Raw genomic sequence first — 21,478 nt, 5'->3', positions numbered from 1 at the left:
AGAGTTTACTCATGTTATTATTAGGATAATACAACATGATCAGGTAGGAATTATACCAGGTAGGCAAGAATGGTTCAATATTAGGAAAGTACTCAACATAATCAAATTTATAAGGTTACAAGTCATTCATCAACTGGTAAATGATCAAAGGATATGAATAGGCAGTTCTCAAATGAAAAACTAAAGCTATATGTAATCATATGAAAAAATTCCCCAAATCATTACTGATTAGGGAAATGCAAATTTAAATAGTTTAAACCTACAAGATTGGCTAAGATGACATAAAGGGAAAATGATCAATATTGGAGAGGTTGTGGAAAGATTGGGACATTAATACATTGATGATGGAGTTGTGTAGTGATCTAACCATTCTGGAGAGCAATATAAAGCTATGTTCAAAGCGCAATAAAACTGATCAGACCCTTTGACCCAGCCATACCAATACTGACTAGATCCAGAAGAAATCATTAAAAAATTCCAAAATATTCATAACAAATCTTTTTGTAGTGACATAGAATTGGAAATTGAGGGATGTTCATCAATTGGAAATAATTGAACAAGTTATGATATATGAATGTTTTGGAATAATATTGTTCTATAAAAAACCATGAATGGTCTGACTCTAGAGTAGCATGAAATGAATTACAATAACTGATGCTGAGGGAAGGGAACGGAACCAAGAGAACATTGTACACATTAAAAACAACATTTTGAGGCGATCAACCTTGATGGCTGCAGCTCTTCTCAGCAGTTCAGAAACCAGGACAATCTAGGGAGATCTGTTATGGACAATGCTATCCACATTCAGAGGAAGAAAAACAAAACAAAACAAAGCAAAGAAACACCTACAGAATCTGAATGAACACTATGTTCACTTTTTAAAAATTTGTCTTATGGTTTTTCTTTCCTCTCTCATAATTTTCTTTCTTTTTCTTTATTCCTAATTCCTCATATAGAAAATATCTAATCTGTAAACTTTAGACACAAATGCATATACATGATACTCATCAGACTCTTTGCCATTGAGGGGAGGGGGGTGGGAAGGGAGGCTGGAAACAAAATTATGTAAATTATAACTATGCATATTAATGTAGATGAATGTAGAAAACCTTTCATAACATGTAATGGGAAAAATAAAAATTAAATATCAAATGGAAAAAAGAAATTCATCTTACCTAATAGGGAAGTAGGAGTGGAAAGTGGAAAGAAAAAGGATTGGGAAGGGGGAATAAAAGGGATGACAGAAGAGAGAGCAGAAGAAGGTGAGGAAAGAGGGAAAGAAAAGGGAAATGAAGCTGGGAGGGCAGATTGAGGGAGGCAGTGGTCAAAAGGGAACACTGGTGAAGAGTGACAGGGTGAAAGGAGAGAGATATGTGAATGGGCTGAACTCTTCCATAAAATAATAGCAAATATCAGAGTGGATTAAGAAAGAAAAATCCTATAATATATTTCTTACAAGAAACCTTTTTTGAAGCAGAGAGATATATATGTAGAGTAAAAGTAAAAATAAAATTCTGGAGCAGAATCTATTATGTCTCAGCAGATGCAAAACAAGAAAGGATAGCAATCCTGATCTCAGACAAACGAAAAGTAAAAACAGATCTAATTAAAAGAGAAAAAGAAGGAAACTATATCTTGTTATAAAGGTATCACAAACAATTAAGCAATATCAATACTGAACATATATGCACCAAGGGCAACTAGGTGGCAAGGTAGATAGAGCACTGCCCTTGGAATCACAAGGATAAAAGTTTGAATTCAGTATCAGGCACTTGACACTTAGTGGCTGTATGACATTGGACAAGTCACATAATCCTAATTGTTTGACATTCAGGGCCATCTCCATCATCCTGATTCATATCTGGTCACTGGGCCCAGATAGCTCTGGAGGAGAAAGTGACGTTGACTTAGCATAGCATCCCTTCATTCAAATTCAGTTCATGTGCTTGATATGACATAATCTCTCTGTGATCTTCTTTGAGAATAGACAGCAAAATGATACTAGTGGGGGACCTCAATCTGCCCCTTTTAAGACCTAAATAGATCTAACAAAATAAAGAAGAAAGAAGTTAAGGAAATGAATAGAATTTAGGAAAAGTTAGATATAATATTCCTCTGGGAAAAATGGAAAAGGTATAGGAAGGAATATACCTTTTCCTTCAATGATACATGGCACTTACACAAAAACTGACCATGAATTAGGGTATTAAAAAATTCCCAAGAAAGGCAGAAATAATAAATACATCCTTTTTCAGATCATGATAGAATAAAAATTATGTGTAAAAAGGAGTCATGGAATGATAGATTAAAAAATCAAATGGAAAACAAGCAATCTAATTCTAAAGAATGGGTAGGTCGAACAACAAATCATTGAAACAATCAATAATTTCATCAAAGAGAATGACAATAATGAGACAACATACCATAATTAATGAGATGCAGCTAAAGTAGTACATAGGGGATTTTTTCTATTAATTTCTAAATGCTTACATGAATAAAATAACAGATCAATGAATTGGGCAAACAACCAAAAAAAAACTAGACAAAAAATGAAAAATTCCCAATACCAAATTAAAATAAATTTGAAAATAGAAAACTTTTGAGCTAATAAAAACTAAGAGCTGAGTTTATAATTTGACTTAATAAAAAAAGAAAAAAGACCTAAATTTCCAGTCAAAAAATGAAAAAAATCTGTTCACCACCAAAGAAGTGAAAATTAAAGCAATAATTAGAAACTATTTTGTCCAACTATGAGCCAAAAATCTAACAAACTAAATAAATACATGAATATTTACAAAAATTTAAACTAGTCTTTAACAGATTAACAGAACAAGTCATCAATATAAACTCCCTGACAAAATCTCTCCAGGGTCAAATGGATTTACAAAGGAAATTTACCAAACACTTAAAGAACAATTAATTTTAATATTAATATAAATTATTTATAAAAAATAGAGATGAAATCCTACCAAATTCTTTTTGTAAAAAGATATGGTACTGATATCTAAACGGAAAGAGCCAAAAGAGAGAAAGAAAATTAAAGACCAATTTCCCTAAGTTAATATTTGATACAAAATTTAAATAAAATTTTAAATACAACAATTCATCACCAATTTATACACAATGACCAGGTGGGATTTATACCAGGTATACAGGGACGGTTCAACATTAAAAAAAATAATCAGCATAATTGACCATATTCAAACTAAGAGAACTCATACGATTATCTCAATTAATACTGAAAAAACTTTTGACAAAGTAGAGAACATGGGTATAAATGGAGTTTACCTCAAAACTACAAGTATTATCTATATCAGCAAGCACTAGATGGAATAGGGATAAGTTAGATACTTTCCCAATGAGATCAGAGGTGAATTATCCATCATCATTACTATTAAATACTATATTAGAAATGATAACTTTAGCAATAAGAGAAGAAAAAGAAACTGAAGACATTAGAATAGGTAATGAGGAAATGAAACTATCACTCTACAGATGATATTATCATGTATTGAGAGAACTCTAGAGAATTAACTAATAAGACTACTTGAAATAATTAAGAAATCTAAAGTCACAGGTTGTGAAATAAAGCCACACATATAGTCAGGCTTTCTATATATTGCCAACACAACCAAACAAGAAATAGAAATAGAAATTCATTTAAAACAACTGTAGACAACATATAAAATTTTGGAGTCTAATATTCCCAAGACAAACCCACAAACTCAAGGAGCACAATTACAAAACATTTATCAACAAACTTAGTCCTAAATAACTGGGGAAAAAAATCAATTTCTTGCGGGGGGGGGGACAAACTACTATTAACAAAAATGATAATTCTACCTAAATTAACTTACTTATTCAGCACCATACCAATAAATTATCAAATAATGTTTTATAAAACTAGAATAATTCTTACAAAATTAATCTGGAAGAACAATAAGTCACAGATATCAAGGGGATTAATGAAAAAGTGCAAAGGAAAGTACCTAACCATACCAGATCTAAAACTATATTATAAAGCAACAATTAACAAAACTAAATGGTACTAAGAAATACTGTAATGGATCCGTGTTGGGTGAACAAAACACAGTCGTCAATGACTAAAGCAATCTATTGTTGAATAAACCCAAAGAGTCCAACTTCTGGGATAAAAACCTATCATTTGACAAAACTGTTGGGAAAAGTAGAAAATAGTAGAGTAGAGAAATCAACATCTCAAACCTCAGAGCAAGATAAAATCAAAATGGGTACATAATTTTGACAAAAATGGTGATAATCATTTAGAAGAGCAAGGAATAAATTACCTGTCTGGATCTTACAAGAGATAGAGAACATTATGAAATGTAAAATGGATGATTTTTATTATCAATAAATAAGTTTTTGCAATGCAACCAAAATTAGAAGGAAAGCAAAAAGTTGAGAAACAATTTTAGTCAGTATTTCTGATATAGTTATAATTTCTAAAATATATGGAGAAATGAGCCAAATTTTTAAGAATACAATCATTATCCAATTGATAACAGATCAAAGTATATGAATATGTTGTTTTCAGATGAAAAATTAAAGCTAATTCATAGTCATATAAAAAGTGCTCCACCATTTCCCCAACTGACAAATGGTCAAAGGATGTGCAAAAGCAATTTCAGGATAAGGAAATCAAAGTGATTCATAGTCATATGAAAAATTGCTCTAAGTCATTACTTATTAGAGAAATGCAAATGAAAGCATTTCTGAGGTACCACCTCACACCTCTCAGACTGATGATATGACCAGAAAGGATAATGATCAATGTTGGAAGGGATGTGGGAAATCTGGGACACTAATACATTGCTGGTGGAACTGTGAACTCATCCAAACTTTCTGGAAAGCAATTTGGAATTACACCCAAAAGGCAAAAAAAATGTGCATACCCTTTGATTCAGCAATACCTCTACTGGGTCTATGCCCTGAAGAGATGATGAAAAAGGGTAACAACATCACTTGTACAAAAATATTCATAGCAGCCCTGTTTGTGGTGGCAAAGAATTGGAAATTGATCAAATGTCCATCAGTTGGGGAATGGCTAAAAATTGTGGTATATGTACATCATGGAACACTATTGTTCTATCAGAAACCAGGAGGGACTGGAATTCAGAGAAGCCTGGAGGGATTTGTCTGAACTGATGCTGAGTGAGATGAGCAGAACCAGAACATTGTACACCCTAACAGCAACATGGGTTGATGATCAATCTTAATGGACTTGCTTATTCCATCAGTGCAACAATTTTGGGGTATGTGCAAAAGAGAATACCATCTATATCCAGAGAAAGAATTGTGGAGGTTGAACAAAGACCAAAGGATTATTACCTTTAATTTTAAAAAATAAAATCATTATCTTATTAATGTAATTGTGCTATCTCGTGTGTTTTTTTCCTTAAGGATATGATTTCTTTCTCAACACATTCAATTTAAATCAATGTATAGCATGGGTGGGGGGAGGGAAGCAAGATTAGGGGAAAAATTGTAAAATTAAAAAAATAAATAAATAATTTTAATTAAAAAAGAAAAAAATGCTCTAAATCACTAATGATTAGAGAAATTCAAATTAAAACAACTCTGAGCACCTCAGATTAGCTAACATGACAAAGAAGGAAAATGATCAATGTTAGAGGGGATGTGGGAAAATTTGTGGTGGAGTTGTGAATTTATTCAGCCATTCTGCAGAATAATTTGGAATTATACCCAAAGCACTATAAAAAGTAGGTTTACATTTTGACCTAGAAGTACCACTTCTAGATCTGTATCCCAAAGAAATCATAAAAAGGGAAAAGGACCCACATTACAAAAATATATATAGGAGCCCTTTTCGTGGTGGCAAAGAATGGAAAATTTAGCAGATGCCCATCAATTGAGGAATGACTGAATAATTAAATGTATTATTGACCGTATGAAGGTATGACTGAATGAATGTATGACTGAATATATGAATGTATCATTGTTCTATAAGAAATGATGATCAAGCATATTTAAGAAACCTGGAAAGAATTATAGGAATTGATGCTGAGTGAAGTGATTAGAAGCAGGAGAATGCTAAACAAAGTACCAGTAAAAATGTGTAATAATTAACCACAATAGATTTAGTTCTTTTCAATAATACAATTATCAAAGACAATTCTAAGCAACTTGTGATTGAAAATGCCATCCATATCCAGAGAAAGATCTATAGAGTCAGAATGCAGATCAAAACATACTATTTTTATATAATTATTTTTCTTTTTATTTCATGTGTTTTTTCCCTTTTTTCTGATTCTTCTTTCATAACATGAATAATATTGAGGTATATTTGACATGATTGTATAAGTGTAACCTGTATTAGATTACTTGTTAAACAGGAGGAAGAAACTTTGGAACTCAAAATCTTATAAAAATGAATGTTGGAAACTGTCTTTACATGTAATTATACATGTAATTTGGGAAATATAAATTATTTTGAAAAAAGTAAAGAAAACCCTGTCCATTCTGATGAATATAATGATCTTGAAAAAATATAAAAAACACAATGAAAAAACTATTCATCTCCAGAGAGAGAGAACTCAATGAACTCTTAAGCAAAAACTTAATCACATTTTTTCACTTTTTCTTTTCTTGTTTCAAAAAACATGTGTCTAATATGCAAGTATTTTTTACATGAATTCACATGTATAATGGATATCATATTCCTTGTCTTCTGAATAGGAAGACCTACAGGAATGGACAAAATTTTGAACTGAAAATTAAATAAATGATTTTTTTTAATAATCATTTTTCCTAGGAAGAAAAATCAAGAATTATACTCAAAATACTAATAATTTGAGAAATGCAAATTAAACATCTCTGAAATTCTTCCTTACACTATGATACTGACAAAGTTGACAAAAATTAGATAAGGACAAATGTTGGATGAGTTATGAAAAAATTAAGCATATTATTGCCTATTAGAGAAGCTCTGAATTAAGTACAACTTTTTAAAATAATATTTTATTTTCCATCAATTATATAAAAACAACTTTTAACATTTAAATTTTTTTTGAGTTCTATATTCTATTTCCCCCCTCCCCTCCTCCTCCCTGAGATGGCAAGCAGTCTGATATAGGTTATAGATGTGTGATCACGTAAAACATTTCCACATTAGTCATTTTGTGCAAGAAGACTCAAAAAAGAAAGGAAGGAAGGAAGGAAGGAAGGAAGGAAGGAAGGAAGGAAGGAAGGAAGGAAGGAAGGAAAGGAGGGAAGGAGGGAGGGAGGGGAAAGCAGGGAGAAGGAAGGGAAGGAGAGAGGAAGAGAGGAAGGGGGAAGGAAGAGAGGGAGGGAGGGAGAAAAGGAAGGACAAAGAAAGGAAGGGAAGGAGGGAGGAGGAAAGAAGAAAGCAAAGAAGGAAAAAAGGAAAGAGGAGAGGTGGGAGGGAGAAAGGAAGGAAGAAGCAGAAAATAATATGCTTCAATCTGTATTCAAACAAAATCATTTCTTTGTCTGGAGGCAGACAGCAGTTTTCATCATGAGTCTTTTGTGATTGTCTTGGATATGTATAATTGAGAATAGTTAAAGTAATTCACAGTTTTCATCATACAATATTGTTCTCACTGTTTACGATGTTCTCTTTGCTCTGCCCACTTCACTTTGTATCAGTTCATGTATGTCTTCCAGCTTGTCATTTCTTATAGCAAAATAATATTTCATTATAATCAAATACCACAGTTTGCTATAATTATTCTTAAAAGTCAGTTGGAACTGTACACAAAATATCTCTGAATTGTGCCTAACCTTTGATCCAGCTACATCACTAGTATCTATACCAAAAATGTCAAAGAAAGAGGAAAAGGAACCATATTTACAAAAATATTTCAGATCATTTTGTAGTATCAAAGAGCTGGAAACTATGGGAAGATTCATTAATTAGGGAATAGATATATAAGATATGGTATAGGAAAGGATTGAAATACTATTATGCTATAAGAAATTATGAAAGATATTTTGGAGAAATTTTAAAAGACTAGGAAAACTAATTCAGAGTAAACAACTTATACAATAACAACAAGATTGTACAGCAAACAGCTGAAAGATTTAATAACCTGATCAAAGTAATGATAAAGGATGATTTCAGAAGATTAATGTTGAGGCATTATACTCACCACCTAATAAAAGAAGTCCCTTTTAACTGAGAGAGTTCCCATTGATTAGATAGAACTGGCAAAGAAACTTAGGGAAGTTTTGGTCTTGATGAGACAGTTGAACTTAGGTTCCTATTGATCTAAATTCTAAGCAAGTTTTGTTCACAGAAATAAAATTATAAGAGGTAGTTGGAATAGACAAAGCATAACCAATGAAAATAATATTTTTAGATTTGAATATTTGTGGGCTGTCCCAGGAATTTATGAGAAAATGAGTTCTAAGTTCCCAAACTTTGGAAAAATCTTCTGTAACAAAATCTATTTTTAAGTTGTCTAAACCCTCTAAGAAAGGTAAAATGAAGAGGTGTCATCCACGGACAATGATGAAGAATTCACATTGTTGCAAATAGATAGGCAGAAACTTAAATGGAAAGAAATAAAATCTTTTTTTGTCATGAAAAGTAAATGTAATCTAATTGTAAATTCCACTAGGATTTAGACCTGTAATAAGATATGGCATAGGAAAGGATTGAATTAAAACTTGTGTTATTCTTTAAATAAAAAATAATTTTAATAAAATAAAAATAAAAATAAAAAAATAAAAAAATTTCCTTTCAGGAAAAATATAAAACAATATGATTCTGTTTTCTTCCACAGAATCTTCAAATATGAAATCATAACATATTTTAGAAAGGTTTTATTTATTTTGAGTTTTACAATTTCCCCCCAATCTTGCTTCCCTCCCCCCACCCCCCACAGAAGGCACTTTGTTAGTCTTTACATCATTCTGATAGTATGCATTGATCTAAGTTGAATGTGATGAGAGAGAAATCATAGACTTAAGGAAGAAACATATAGTATGAGATATAGCAGAATTACATAATAAGGTAACTTTTTTTAAAAAAAATAAAGATAATATTCTTTGGTCTCTGTTCAAACTCCAATTCTTTCTCAGGATACAGATGACATTCTCCATCACAGATATCCCAAAATTGTGCTTGAATGTTTGTATGAGCCCTGTTTGTATGAGCAAGTCCATTACAGTTGATCATCACTCCCATGTTGCTATTAGGGTGTACAGTGTTCTTCTGGTTCCCCTCATCTCACTCAGCATCAGTTCATGCAAATCCTTGAGGCTTCCCTGAATTCCCATCCCTCCTGGTTTCTAATAGAACAAAAATATCCCATGACATAAATATACCATAGTTTGTTGAGTCATTCCCCAATTGATGAACATTCCCTCAATTTCTATTTCTTTCTCACCACAAAAAAGCTATGAATATTTTTGTATAAGTGATGTTTTTACCCTTTTTCATAATCTCTTCAGAGTATAGACCCAGTAGTAGTAGTATTGCTGTATCAAAGCATATGCACATTTTTGTTGCTTTTTTGGGCATAATTCCAAATTGCTCTGCAGAAAGGCTGAATGAGTTCACAGCTCCACCAACAATGTATTAGTGTTCCAGATTTCCCACATCTCTTCTAATATGGATCATTGTCCTTTCTGGTCATAATGGCCAGAATGAGAGGTGTGAGTTGCATTTCTCTAATAAGTAGTGGTTTAGAGCAATTTTTCATATGACTGTGCATTGCTTTGATTTCTTCATCTATAAATTGCCTTTGCATATTCTTTGACCATTTGTCAACTGGGAAATGGCTTGTCTTCATTTTTTAAATGTAACTCTCAGTTCTCTGTATAATTTAGAAATGAGTCTTTTGTCAGAAACACTAGTTGTAAAAATTGTTTCCCAATTTACTACATTTTTTGATCTTGTTACAGTGGTTTTGTCTGTGCAAAAGCTTTTTAATTTAATGTAATCAAAATTATCTAGTTTTATTTTTAATAGTGTTATTCTCTTCCTTGGTCATAAACTACTTACCTTCCCATAGATCTGACAGATAAACTATTCCTTATTCTCCTAGTTTGCTTATAATAATTGTTTTTTATGTCTAGATCCTATATCCATTTTGATCTTATCTTGGTATAGGGTGTGAGGTGTTGGTCTAATCCAAGTTTCTGCCATACTGACTTCCAATTTTCCCAACAGTTTTTATCAAAGAGAGAGTTTTTATTCCAAAATCTGGAAGCTTTGGTTTTATCAAACATCAGATTACTGTAATCAATTCCTGCTATTGCACCTAGTCTATTCCACTGATCCACCACACTGTTTCTAAGTAAATACCAGACAGTTTTGATGACTTTATAATGTAATTTTAGACCTGGTAGGGCTAAGATCTTTTGCACTTTTTCATTAAATCCCTGGAGAGTCTTGACTTTTTATTTCTTCATATGAATTTACTTACAATTTTTTCTAACTCTTAAAGTAATATTTTGAAATTTTGATTGATAGGGCACTAAAAAAGTAGTTTAATTTAGGTAGAATTGTCATTTTTATTATATTAATTCAGCCTATCCATGAGCAGTTGATATTTGCTCAGCTATTTAAGTCTAATTTTATTTGTGAGAAGTATTTTGTAATTGTTTTCCAAAAGTTTCTGAGTCTGCCTTGACAGGTAGACTCCTAGGTATTTTATATTGTATGAAGTAACTTTGAATGGGATTTCTCTTTTTAGCTTTTTCTGCTGCATCTTGCTAGTAATATATAGAAATGTTGAGGATTCATGTGAGTTTATTTTATATCCTGCAACTATGCTAATGTTGCTAATTATTTCTTGTAGTTTTTTAGATGATTTTTTTGGAATTCTCTAGGTATTACCATCATGTCATCTGCAAAGAGTGAAAGTTTTGTCTCTTCCTTTCCTATTCTAATTCCTTCAATTTCTTTTTCTTCTCTTATTATTGAAGCTAACATTTCTAATATGATATTGAATAGTAGTGGTGATGATGGGCATCCTTGTTTCACCCTTGATCTTATTGGGAATACCTCTATCCTATCCCCATTGCATATAATGCTTGTTGATGGTATGATAAAGATACTGCTTATTTTTCTAAAGAACAATCCATTTATTCCTATGTTCTCCAGTGTTTTTGTAGGAATGGGTGCTGTATTTTATTAAAAGCTTTTCCAGCATCTATTGATATAATCATATTATTTATGATAGGATTTTTATTGAAATATTTAATTATACTGACAGTTTAACCAATATTGAACCAACCCTGCATTCTTGTGATAAATCCTACTTGGTCATTATATATTAACCTAGTGATACCTTGTAGTCATTTTGCCAAGATTCTATTTAAAATTTTTGCATCTATATTCATTAGAGAGGTCTATAATTTTCTTTCTCTGTTTCAATTCTATCTGGTTTAGATATCAGCACTATATTGGTGTCATAGAAAGAATTAGGCAGAGATCTGTCTTCACCTAGTTTTCCAAACAGTTTGTATAGAATTGGAACCAGTTGTTCCTTAAATGTTTGATAGAACTCACTTGTGAATTCATCTGGTCTTGGAGAATTTTTCTTAGGGAGTTCAATAATGGTTTGTTGAATTTATTTTTCTGAGGTTTATTTAGGTATTTAATTTCTTCTTCATTTAACCTGGGGAACTTATATTTTTGTAAATATTCATCCACTTCATTTAGATTATGATATTTATTGGCATAGAGTTGGGCAAAATAATTCTGAATTATTGCTTTAATTTCCTCCTCATTGGTGATGAGTTCACCTGTTTCATTTATGATACTTGCAATTCTTTCTTTTTTAATCAAATTGACCAGAACTTTATCAATTTTATTGATTTTTTTCATGAAAGAAGCTCTTGGTTTTATTTATTTGTTCAATAGTTTTCTTGCTTTCAATTTTTATTAATTTCTACTTTAAATTTTAGAATTTCTAATTTGGAATTTAACTGGAGGATTTCAATTTTTTTCTTTCTCTAATTTTTTAGTTGTATGTTTAGTTCACTGATTTCTTCTTTCTCTAATTTATTCATGTAAGCATTTAAAGATATAATATGTCCCCTGACAGCTACCTTGGCTCTATTCCATAAGTTTTGGTATGTTGTTTCATTATTGTCATTATCTAGGATAAAATAATTAATTCTTTCTGTTTGTTGCTTTATCTACTCATTCTTTAAAATGAAGTTATTCAGTTTCCAATTAGTTTTGATTCTATATCTCCCTGGCCCAATATTGCATATGATTTTTATTGCATTATGATCTGATAAAGATATATTCACTATTTCTGCCTTTCTGCAATTGATTATTAGGTTTTTATGCCTAGTACATTGTCAATTTTTGTGTAAGTGCTGAATACTGCTGAAAAGAAAGTATATTCCTTTCTATCCCCATTCAATTTCCTCCATAGGAGGATTCTAACAATCTATTTACCTCCTTACCTTCCTTCTTGTTTATATTATAGTTAAATTTGTCTAAATCTGAGAGTGGGAGGTTGAGGTCTCCCACTAGTAGAGTTTTGCTATATATGTCTTCCTGTAACTCCTTCAACTTCTCCTATAAGACTTTGGATGCTATACCATTGGGGTGCAATCATATTTAGTATTGAAATTGCTTTATTGTCTATGGTATCTTTTAGGAGGATATAATTTCCTTCCTTATCTCTTTTTGATGCTATCAATTTTGGTAGCTGCTTTATCTGAGATAAGTATTGCAATCCCTGATTTTTTCAGTTCAGCTGAAGCAAAATATATTTTGCTCCAACCTTTTACTTTTACTCTATATGTTTCTGTCTGCTTCAAATGAGTTTCTTGTAAACAGCATATTGTAGGATTCTGGTTTTTAATCCACTCTGCTATTCACTTACATTTTAAGGGAAAGGTCATCCCATTCACATTCAGAGTTATATATACTAACTTTTTTATTGCCCTCCATGTTATCTTCCCTCTGCATTTCTCCCCTTCCCCCCTTTATCCATATTCCTCAGTATTTTGTTTCTGAATACCACCACCTTTAGTGTTTTTACCCTGCTATATACAACCCCTCCCCCTTTTCCCTTTCCCTTTGCCCCTTCTTCCTTCCCTTCCTTCTGTTGATTTCCCCTTTTCTCCACCTCCCCTTTTTCCCCTTTTAACACTTTAAAGGTAAGATAAGTTTCTTAACTGAGTGTACATATGTTGACTTTAAGCCAATCTGATGAGAATAAGATTCAGGTGGTTCTCACCTTCTCCCTTCTTCCCCTCTATTGCAATGAGTCCTTTTAATGAGTACCTCTTAATGTAATGAGATTTACCCCATTCATTCTCCTCCATCCTCTCATCTCTTTACTACCCTCCTTTTTAAGGAGGTATTGTTTTTTAAATCATTCTAGCTGAGTAACAGAAGGGTAATGAGTGTCCATCACTTCTGGCTATTCTCTCTATTAGAACTGCAGTTATTGAGAATTATTAGAGTCTTTCTCCCAGATAAGGATATATGCAGTTTCATCTTATTGGATAACAGTTTCTCGAATAAGTCATGTGTGTGAATCTCTTCTGGCTATTTAAATTCTCTCTAATAGAGATACAATTCTTGAGAGTTATTAAAGTTTTTCTTCCAAGTAGGGATATTGCCAGTTTATTTTTTATTTGATATCAATTTTTTCCTCCCCCCCCTTTTTTTAAATTTTACCTTTTTCAAGTCATTCTTGAGTCTCCTGTTTGAAGTCCAAATTTTTTATTAAGCTCTGGTCTTTTCATCAGGAAAAGTTGAAAGTCTCCTATTTCTATAAATGTCCATCTTTTGCCCTGGAAGAGATGTCTCAGTTTTGCCAGATAATGGATTCTTGGCTGCATTCTAAGCTCCCTTGCTTTTTCAGAATATTGCATTCCAAGCCCTTTGATCCTTTAATGCTGATGCTGCCAGGTCCTGTGTAATCCTTACTGTGCCTCCTGGTATTTAAATATTTTTCTTTCTGGATACTTGCAGGATTTTCTCTTTTATCTAATAGTTCTAGAATTTGGATACAATATTCCTTGATGTTTTCATTTTGGGATCCCTTTCCAGAGGGATTTGATATATTTTTGATCATTTGAGGTTTTCAGAGTATTATTTTCTTTTTTCATTTATCGTATTGTATTTTACAATGATTTGTTTTCTTGTTGCAAGGTGTCAATCTTCTCTTGGGTTTCTTTTCTCACATTTTCCAGTTGATTTTTAAACTCCTTCCTGATTTCTTCAAGAAAATCTTTCTGTGCTGGAGACCAAATCATATTCTCCTCAGAGGTTCTAGATCTCTCTGAATTAGGGTCTTTTCCTTCTAAGAATTTTCCTATGGTCCCCCTTTTTTGCTAACCTGTCTTCATTTTCCTAAGATCTTGTGTTGGTGAGGGGCTAGTTCACAGAGTTTTGGTGTTGGAATCCCTAGGGGCTTTACTTACTGAGTGTAATATCTCCACCTGGCCAGTAGGTGGTGATGGAAGCTTTGCTCACTGAGTAGCTAGTAGGGAGTGCTGGAGGCTTTTCTCACTGAATGTAATATCTCCTCCCGCCGGCAAGGGGTGCTAGAGGCTGGAACCTACCCTCCAGTCCCTGCTGTAAGTCCCAGACTGTCAGTCACTGCTGTAAGTCCCAGACTGTCAGTCACTGCCATACCTCCACTCTCTGGTTGTTTCTTAGAGGGAAGTGGTTCCCAGGGGGAAAAGACCCCAGAGCTGATCAGAGATTAGTCAGACTATCAGCCCTCCCCCACTGTCTGTGAGCACTCTGCACTGGCCACACCCCCATCCCCCAAGATAAACTTTGAGGTCAGTGTTCTTTTCCTAGCTTCTCTTTCTGGGTTTTGTCAATAGGACTTCCATTAAGAGGTTTGCTTCATATTGTTTATGAGGGAAGATCAGGAGACCTTAATACAGGGCCTGACTTCTCTTCACCATCTTGGCTGGAAGTCAAGTATAATATATTTTTAAAATTAATTTACTTTATGTTTTTCATAAAAATATCAAATATGCAAAAATGGACACTTCTCATTTTAGCAATATCTTTAACATAAATGCAAGTAATAAAAGGAAAAATACTTTCATAATATCAAAATTGCTTTATTTTCACAAATCCCAGTGGAAATCAATATAATTTTGTAAATGACTATACTTTACAATAAGGGGTGGGATATCAAATTTTATTTGAGACTAACAATAGTCAAGTTAGATTCGAAATATTTCTTTTTATGTTCCTCCCTGTTTATTAGAAATTTTATAATTGAATTATCATACCAGAAACTTACCTGCTAAGCTACCAAGTGTAAGTTTTCTTCGACCTACTTTGTCAACAAGCCAGACTCCTACTAGTGTGAAAATGAAATTTGTGAAAGCTGTAACTGAGGCTAGCCATATTGCAAGTCTATCATCTTCAACTCCTGACATCTGCAAAATGGTTGCACTGTAATACCTACAAGGAAATAAGAGAGAAAAAATTTTCTTATACTTATTTAAGAAACATATTCAAATATAAAACTACATATATAAACTCACCTCTTAAGCCCTATGAATATCTGTAATAAGTTAACCATAATTTGGTGTAGATGCTAGTTTTTGAATGAGAGATGGAATTATAAGCATAACCAATGGGCTGATTTGTTTTTCTGAACCATACATATTTGTTAGAAGTGAAGGCAAAAAAATGGGAACTAAGGGTTAGTAAGATAGTGGGCAATGAAAAAATATTCAAAAATCAGAATATCAACAAAACATTTTTAAAGTAAATAGAAAAGTGCTGAGGGAAATATAGAGAAAATTTGTCAATACTCTGTTAAATTATGTATATTTATTTATTTCATAAAAATGGAGATAATCAGTTGACAGTTTGCATGTCTTTTTTTCCTTTTTATGATAAAATGTTTGTTGAATGTCAAGTTCACAACCAAAATATTTAATTTTTTTCAAAATATTTAATTTTAAAAGATCTATTTTGAACATATAATAAAATTATACACTTGGAAATGTTGTTATGAGAACTTAACTGAAACATTTCAAAGGATAGTTTATTTTTGAAGTTGAGTTTTTACATCTACAATGGTATGATAGTATCATGATCAATCAAGGATCTCCCTTCTATATGGTGTAATAGTATCATGTTTCCTTAATGATACTTCTATCTTCTGTCCAAAACATGTGTACCTAATTAGAAGACAAAGCTGTCCTCAGGATTGAGTTGAATTATGTGATTGGCCCCAGATTTTTGGATGTAACTTCATTCTATATTATTCCCCTTCTTACCCAACCAATTTGTGGGTAGGCCAATGACAAAGTTTCCCCTGAAACTTAATTGGCCCAGGTTTCATCAGCACAGTTTCCTAGTAATCTAAGGACAAAAAATGTTCCAGGCACATGGAATCTATGATCCTTAGATGTGGTGGTTTTTTCCATTACTCCATGCAAGTAACTTCACCTGCCCAACTGACCAGATGAATTTATGGAAATGAGAAGTCCCACAGAAAGAGGTTAATTCCTAAAGTATCTTTGCCATGGAAGAGTCAAGCAAACCCCTTGTAAAATATTTAATGACTTGTGAGTGCCTCATTTCATCCCCAAATGCAGCCTGAACTTAGAGCACTGATTTTTGGGCCCCACCTTCAATAATTGACAGTAATTGACAATCATTGAATTCAATATTATTCAATAATCAGCAAAGGGTGATGACACCTCTCTCCTCAGGAGAAAGCCTTGGGTATGGTTCCTGAAACCAGACATTGAAAAGAAAGTAATCAATGGAATGTTAGTAAAACTGGATTCAGAAATCCAGGCAGGTCTGGCAGGTGGCACATTGGATAAATTGTTGAGACTAGAGTCAGGAAGACTGAGTTCAAATCCAACCTTATACACTTACTGGTTGTGTGACTTTGTACAAATCAATTAATCTCTCAGTTTTCACAATCAGTTTCCTCAGTTTTTGCATCTATAAAACGACATAATAACAGCACCAATCTAATGGCTGTTGTGAGGAGCAAATAAGATAAGGGATGTAAACTGCTAGCACAGTGTTTGACACATAGTAAGTGTTATATAATATAAAGTTATGAGGAACTCTGAAGGACAAATACAGGATTTTGATATTCTATTTTGGAAGTGACAGCTTGAAGTCACTGGAGTTCACTGAGTATGGAGATTACATGGTAAGATATACATTTTAGAAAGATTTCTTTGCCAGCTGAGTGGAGGATAGACTGGAATGGAGAGGATCTTGTGACTGACAACAAAAATTGCAAAGACAGTGAACAGGAATGAGGACTGACAACAAATCAATAGATTTGGTTGTCAAAAGACAATTATTAATTTGGAGAAAGTAGTTTTGGTTAAATTTTGCCAACTTTAGTTGGCAAGATACTAGATTCTTATGCCATTTCCTTCTCCAACTCATTTTATAGATGAGAAACTGAGGCAAAAAAGGGTTAAGTGACTTGCCCAGGTATCTGAGGCAGGATTTGAACTCATGAAGATGTCTTTCTGATTCTAAGCCTTTTTTGCCACTTACTTATCCACAATGAGTTAATTAGGGAGGTGGAAAAGAATTTCCTGGAAGCAATGAGATCCCAGTTAAAGATGGGTGCCACAAATTTGTAGTGCACCCAGTCAGGACATTTTCATAATTTTCTCCACCTTTGTGTAACAGCACATATGTAGGAGTAAAGGGAGAAAAGAGTAGGAGGGATCCAAGGCAGAGGCAATTTGGCAGGTTCAAGAGACAGTATAGAATTGAACTTGTTCCTCAAGAAGTCAAGATGTGGAAAAGAGAAGAGGGTGACTCTTGCATGGAAGATGGCTTGGGAAAGAACTGAGGGATCAAGAAATTGGAGAACATGATGCTGACAAAACTGAGTTTGGGGCTGAAAGACAAAGGGAGAAGTGAAATAATAATAGACTTTGATTAGATGAGGGAATTTCAGAGTTGATGAACATAGAAATTGTATATTTGTGAATGATGATTACATCAAGAAGATATTCATGCACTTGAATTCAAGGGCAAGGACATCAAATTTTGTGCATGTGTGCTGTGCTGGAATTTTGGATCTTGGATATTAATAAGTAGAATAAGGAAGTGGGAAATTAGTAGGTTTGAGGGAGTAGAAATACATTTGTTGGGGTGGCTAGGTGGCTCAGTGGATAAAGCACAGGCCTTGGAGTCAGGAGTACCTGGGTTCAAATCTGGTCTCAGACACTTAATAATTACCTAGCTGTGTGGCCTTGGACAAGCCACTTAACCCCATTTGCCTTGCAAAAAAAAAAAAGAAATACATTTGTTGATACTGAAGAAAAAGTTTCAGTGGAATGACATTTAGAAGCTATATTGTAAAGGGTTGAGAAGTGAGTCAAAATAAAGAAAGTGGAGGATTCTGATATAGATTTTTTTTTCCCAGGGAGTTTAACCACAACAGGAAGAAGAAGAGATACAGTAGAAATGTTTAAACTCAAAGGCTTTCCTAAAATTCCTGCTCAACCACGTTAACCCAAAAGTGCCAAAATAAGCTCCATTGACCTCCAGGACATATACAAAGTCCACAGTTTGGTATTAATAATCTAAATACCTCTTTCCTTTCCAGTCTTCTTACATTTTACTTTCCAACATGTAATCTTCAATCTAGTGACACTGATCTCCCTACTGTTTAGCTCTGGTAACCTTTTTTTTTTTTTCAGGCTATCATCCACACCTCAAATGCTCTTTCTCCTCAGCTCCACCTCCTGGTTTCCCTGACTTCCTTTAAGTCTCAAATAAATCCTAACTTCTACAAGCAATTTATTCCAACACTTCCTAATTCTAGTGTCTTCTAATGATTTTCCATTTACATGTATATATCTTGTATTGCTTATTGTCTCTCCAATGATTGTGAGTTCCTTGAGAAATGGGACTTATGCTTAACACAATGCCTATTGTGTAGTATGTACTTAATAAATGCTTACTGACTAACTTATAGACTTAAGAAGTTGCTTGTGACATTGAGAAGTTAAGTGACCTGCCCAAGTTCTTTAGGCAGTAGGTATCAGAAAAAAAAGATATATATATATATATATATATATATATATATATATATATATATATATATGATAACACACATAAAAATATATATGTATATATATATATATATGCCCTAAATAGCATTTCATATAAATATTTAGGGAAAACAATGAGGAGAAATCAGACCACAAAATAATAATCATTTATCATTTGGGGACAGAGATATAGGCAAATCTCTCTCTCTCTCTCTCTCTCTCTCTCTCTCTCTCTCTCTCTCTCATACTTTATTTCCAAAACAGAGAAACAAAGTGGAGAAAGAAAAGTATTGATCAACATTTCTAATAAATACCAATGCAAAAATACTGAACAAAATGTTTAAAATAACTTAACAAGCTATTTGCAAAATTATTCAATAAGATCATACAAGGATTGTTGCATAAATTTAGGATTTGTTCATCCTTAGGAAAATGTTAAAGACCATACATTATGGTAACAATAGAAATACAAAAATTTAATAAACAAAAATCTTATTACAAAATACCACCCTTGTGGTAAAAGAATTAGAAAGCATAAAGATATTATTATCTTATTTGTGAGACATTGCTAGCAATCTCTTTCTGTTCCCCTCAAATGAACAATAATAAAAAAGAAAAAGAAAACTTTCATTAAATACCTTCATACTCAAGCAAAAGAAATTATATTAGTCTTGTACAAAAATATAAATTTTGTAAACCCTTATAAATCCTCAAATTTTCTATATATAACTAGAAAGATACAGCAGGAAAAACTAGAAAGAGAAATCCCATTCAAAATAACCTCAGACAATATAAAATACCTGGGAGTCTATTTGTCAAAACAGACTCAGAATCTTTTTGAAAACAATTATAAAACACTTCTCACACAAATTAAATCAGATGTAAATAACTGGTCAAATATCAACTGCTCATGGATAGGGACAGCTAATATAATAAAAATGACAATTCTACCAAAACTAAACTACCTGTTTAGTGCCCTACCAATCAAAATTCCAAAAAATTACTTTAATGAGTTAGAAAAAGTTGTTAAGTAAATTCATATGGAGAAATAAAAAGTCAAGAATTGCCAGGGATTTAATAAAAAAAAGTGCAAAAGAAAGGGGCTTAGCCCTACCTGATCTAAAATTATATTATAAAGCAGTCATCAAAACTGTCTGGTATTGGCTAAGAAATAGAGTGGTGGACCAGTAGAATAGACTAGGTGCAATAGCAGGAAACGATTATAGTAATCTGCTGTTTGATAAGACCAAAGAGTCCAGCTATTGGGATAAAAACTCTCTCTTTGATAAAAACTGCTGGGAAAATTGGACATTAATATGGAAGAAACTTAGATTAGATCAACACCTCACACCCTTTACAAGATAAGATCCAAATGGATACAGAATTTAGACATAAAAAAATACTATAAGCAAATTAGATGATAAAGGACCTACTTTACCTGTCAGATCTATAGAAAAGGGGAGCAGTTTATGACTAAGGAAGATATGGAGAACATCACTAAAAACAAACTAGATGATTTTGATTACATTAAATTAAAAAGCTTTTGCACAGATAAAACCACTGCAACCAAGATCAAAAGAAATGTAGTAAACTGGGAAACAATCTCTACAACTAATGTTTCTGACAAAGGACTCATTTCTAAAATATACAGAGAACTGAGTCATATTTTTTTTTAAAAAAGCCATTCCCCAGTTGACAAATGGTCAAAGGATATGCAAAGGGAATTTACAGATGAGGAGTCATATGAAAAATTGCTCTAAATCATTACTTAGTAGAGAAATGCAAATTAAAGCTTCTCTGAGGTACCACCTCACACCTCTCAGACTGGCCAATATGACTAGAAAGGATAATGATCATTGTTGGAAGGGTTGTGGGAAATATGGGATACTATTACATTGTTGGTGGAGCTGTGAACTCATTGAAACATTTCTGGAGAGAAATTTGGAACTACACCCAAAGGGCAACAAAAAATGTGCATACCATTTGATTCAGCAATACCACTACTGGGTCTATACCCTGAAGAGATGATGAAAAAGGGTAAAAACATCAATTGTACAAAAATATTCATAGCAGCCCTGTTTGTGGTGGCAAAAAAATTAGAAATTAAGTGAATGTTCTTCAATTGGGGAATGGCTTAACAAACTGTGGTATATGTATGTCATGGAACATTATTGTTCTATTAGAAACCAGGAGGGATGGAAATTCAGGGAAGCCTGGAGGGATTTGCATGAACTGATGCTGAATGAGATGAGCAGAACCAGAAAAAATACTGTACACCCTAACAGCAACATGGGCTGATGGACGTGCTTATTTCATCAGTGCAATAATCAGGGACATTTTGGGACTGTCTGCAATGGAGAATACCATCTATATCCAAATAAAGAACCGTGAAGTTTGAACAAAGTTCAAAGTATTGCCTTTAATTTAGACAAAAAACTGCTATTTTATTGTCTGATCTTGTTATCTCTTA

At 32.9% G+C, this 21,478-nt stretch overlaps 1 protein-coding gene across 1 annotated transcript in view; it reads right to left on the bottom strand.

Annotated features, from left to right (window-relative positions):
* Positions 1–21,478, bottom strand: part of SLC2A13 (solute carrier family 2 member 13) — a 222,416-nt gene that overhangs the window by 45,630 nt on the left and 155,308 nt on the right. The window contains exon 5 of the mRNA XM_074194836.1: positions 15,249–15,412. Coding sequence (XP_074050937.1) covers positions 15,249–15,412 — 164 coding nt within the window. The remainder of the gene's footprint in view (positions 1–15,248; positions 15,413–21,478) is intronic.

The sequence above is a fragment of the Macrotis lagotis genome, chromosome 7 (genome assembly GCF_037893015.1).
Source record: "Macrotis lagotis isolate mMagLag1 chromosome 7, bilby.v1.9.chrom.fasta, whole genome shotgun sequence".
NCBI classification, from domain to species: domain Eukaryota; kingdom Metazoa; phylum Chordata; class Mammalia; order Peramelemorphia; family Peramelidae; genus Macrotis; species Macrotis lagotis.
Note: the sequence above shows the minus strand (reverse complement) of the source record. Positions and strands in the feature narration are given on the sequence as shown.